The sequence below is a fragment of the Aplysia californica genome, unplaced genomic scaffold, assembly GCF_000002075.1.
Source record: "Aplysia californica isolate F4 #8 unplaced genomic scaffold, AplCal3.0 scaffold00773, whole genome shotgun sequence".
NCBI lineage: Eukaryota > Metazoa > Mollusca > Gastropoda > Aplysiida > Aplysiidae > Aplysia > Aplysia californica.
The window spans coordinates 284020-287790 of NW_004798043.1; the positions used below are offsets into that span (position 1 = coordinate 284020).

The following is a 3771-nucleotide window of genomic DNA, read 5'->3' on the forward strand; positions in this document are numbered from 1 at the left end:
CACACACACACACACACACACACACACATCCCGCTAAGCCCAAAAACCACACCATGGACACCATGTCACTATAACTTACAATCGTCCGTGTCAGGGGCAACAGCTATAATGCCCATGGGCTGGCGGTTGATGTTCTTCTTCTTCCACACCACCGTGCCGTCATACTTGTTGGCTCTGATCACAGCACGTAGGACCCAGTCAGTCCAGTAGAGGGAGTCGGCGTACACGGCCAGGCCAAACGAGTGCTGGGGGATCGTGGTCACTATGATCTGAGGGGAGAGAGGGGAGGGGAGGAAAGGGGAGGAAAAGGGAGGGGGAGAGGGGAGTGGGAGAGGGGAGGGAGAGGGAGGATCAAGGGGGGTGGGGTAGGTAGGAGCAAGGTGAATTAAATGAGTACAAATTCCGCAGAAAGTAGTTTGTTGCAGGTAGACTTAAGTAAACAAAATCATGTAACATACACAAGTTAACATAATTGTCATCACAATGCTACAAATGTTTTGAGAGGGGGTCCAGTCCTGATTACTAAACCAAGAGTTAGGTGAGCTCTCTCTCTCTCTCTCTCTCTCTCTCTCCTCTCTCTCTCTCTCTCTCTCTCTCTCTCTCTCTCTCTCTCTCTCGCACACACACACACAACAAATGAAAGAGAAGGAGCTCTCGTACAATGCCAGCCTCCCTCTTCCCTTTCTCAATTTCTCCCATTACTAAATTAATATTCTTTTATCAAACCCTTTAATAAAGTCCATCTTCAACAAAAACAACAAAATAATGATTGGACCCAGACATCACAGTCTCACCATAACTAGTGAGTTGAACCGCCAGTCCGTCCAGTAGACATAATGCTCAAACACTGTCACCGAGAACGGGTGGTTCAGGTTGCGGTGTGACTTGAGGATTAGGTGGTGGTCCTCGCCCTCATATGTGATGCTGTGGATCGAGTCTAGCCTGGGAATGGCAAAGAGAGGAAAACACGGTTATTTAATTTCCACACCAGGACTTTGGCTTTGCCCTCTCCTATGGATATTTTCAATGCACTTTGAATCAAGAACAATTACACAAGCCAAGAAGTCCTCAAATACAATGACCCAGGTATAGAAACTATAGACTATTACCTGGCATCTACCCAATACAGCCTCTTTGACTCAAAGTCAACCGCCAGTCCATTGGGCCAGCCAGCCCCCTTGTGTTCTCGGATGTCATAGATTATTTTCCGAGTGTGAGCCTCACCAGCCATAGAGCAAGATTCAATTCTTGGGAAAGCCCCATCCCAGTCTGTCCAAAACAGTTTGCTGCGGGAGAAGAAAAGGAAAAAACAATGATATTACTTACTAGTGTCACTGTCTCCAACAATTCTAACTGTACTTGCTGCCCGGGTGTTTCCCCAGCAACAAAACGACATCAATTTAAATCAACAAAAAGGGAAACAAAAATACTTCATTCTAAAACACTGCGAGGAGGACATTTTCTCAATTTTCACACTTTTCACTGCTGGTTGACACAGACTGCAAAAATTTCCTTCCTGCAAAAATTGCAAATTTGTCAGCTGCTCTTACAATAAATGCAACTAGCGTTGGGAGTCAAATAGGTACATTAATACTGTCACTGTGCTCACCCAACTACACTGACACATAACTGTAAAAGACAGTAATATTTTTACATGAGTCATTTTTTCCATATAAATGACCATACTGCGATATTTCTTTGTCCAGGCTTCAAAAATATCTCCTGCAATTTAGGAAAATGCTTTTTTCTGTGAAAAAACCCTCATATTATTTATAGTATTTTCAACTGTCATAATAAGATATCAAGTGGGAGGGCCAACAAGTATTGGCAAAAAACTTCCTCAACTTTTCATATGACATTCAAAAGGAAAATACCAATAGCTGAGGTCCTTCCCCCCTCCCCCCGCCCACCTCCAATTCCACTATTTTAAGATGACCACTTTTCTCTTCAACAATGGGCAGTCATCTTTGACAGGTTCAACTTACTATACTTTACCAAACATCACATCCAAAACAAAAACCAATCAATCAAAAACTACACAAAACAACACAAGTCAGTCAGAGTTCCTCCTGTGCCCACTACACCCATCACTGACCCGACACTAGGGTCCAGAACGATGGCCCGAGGACTGGTCATGTTGCTGGCCACAAGCGTGGCCCGGTTGGTCCCGTCCAGCTTGGCCACCTCTATCTGGTCCAGGTTACTCTCCACCCAGTAGATGTTGTCGGCCACCCAGTCCACGGCCACACCCTCTGTGGTGGCCAGGCCAAACTCAATGACAGGCTCCATGTTGATCACAGCTGTGGGGCACAGATGGAGAGGGGGGATGAGGCGGGGGGAGATGGCACAGGGGGGGGTGTATATGTGTGTGTGTGTAGTGTGTGTGTATGGTTTTTAGTGGCGAACGGGGTGGGGTGGGGTAGTGGGGCTTACTTGGGGGTGGGGTAGTGGGGGGATTGAGCAGAGATTGGGAGGGTGACCGGGAGGGTGGGTTTGATACATCTTGCATCTACAAAACCATTCCATGTAAAGGATATACAATGCCCTGTGGACAAGTTCAATCGGTAATCTTTAACCTAAGGTCAGGGTATATCCCACTAAATTTCTATCTGATTCGTGCTTAACCACAACATTCTGCTTCTACCGTACAATACAACTTCCATCATGAAACAGTCTACCATTATGTTCTCCACTTTGGAGATCTCACAGACCAGGCAGCTTTCTGTTATCACCTTAAACAACTCACTCTTTAAACAGAACAAAGAAAAAAGATAAAAAGAAGCCCACATTTTGAACAAATATTTTCCCAACTTCACCACCAATACCTGCTTGAATTTTAGATATGTCTGAATTTTGAACACACATTTTCCAGATTTTGTCCACAAATATCTTTATAAACTGAAAAGTATCATCTGCTCAATCTATAACATGCATTTCCACACAAACATTTTTCTGATTCTCCTTCCACAGAGGCCCAAACTTGGACAGGAGAAGCACCACTTACTGTTGCTGCTGATGGTGCCGCGGTAAATCTTGTCGTCAATGACATCCGTCCAGAAGAGAAGCGACTTGTTATAGTGAAAGTCGAGAGCAATGGTGTTCCTGAGGCCAGACACCAGGGAGGTCACCGACTTGTCCTGTACGTTCAGACGTCGGATTTCATGCCGGTTGGAGAAGATGATGAACACTGGATTACCATCTGAGGAGAAAATGATGTCATAATGGTCAGTAACAACATAGCTGGTGACAGAGACATGATGTCACAGTGGTCTATGACACACACATGAACAGTACACTCAAACACTCAAACACTCACACACATACACACACACACACACACACACACACACATACATACAGTGTACACAAACATACACACATAGCAGTGCACTCACACATACACACATACATACAAACACACACATACACACTCACACTCACTACACTCACACAAACACACTCACTCATGACTTACCATCTGGCTTACAGCTGTACTTGTCTTCTTGCAATGTGTAGCCCTTGTGACAGGAACAGTAATGCTCACGCTGAAGGAAGGTGCACTCCTGGCTACAGATGTCCCACTTTTCACAGATGTCCACCGCTGAGTGAGATTGGAGGGGGGCATGCAGAACAACAGAGTGAGAGTAGCAACTAATGAAGCCTACTGAAATAGCTTCATTATGATATAGGCCATTTACCCTGTCATTTTCCTTTAATTTCTTTGCTATGGATTTTTTTGCTTTCTTTTTTTTTTGGGGGGGGGTGTCTGGT

General features: G+C 44.8%; 1 protein-coding gene across 1 annotated transcript in view; it reads right to left on the reverse strand.

The window, feature by feature from the left end:
• LOC100533545 (apolipoprotein E receptor) overlaps window positions 1-3771 on the reverse strand; it is a gene marked incomplete at its 5' end in the record, with an annotated part of 121309 nt that overhangs the window by 77537 nt on the left and 40001 nt on the right. The window contains 5 exon segments of the mRNA XM_013088594.2: window positions 795-942; window positions 1110-1286; window positions 2096-2300; window positions 3005-3199; window positions 3476-3601. Of these exon segments, the coding sequence (XP_012944048.1) occupies window positions 795-942; window positions 1110-1286; window positions 2096-2300; window positions 3005-3199; window positions 3476-3601 (851 nt within the window).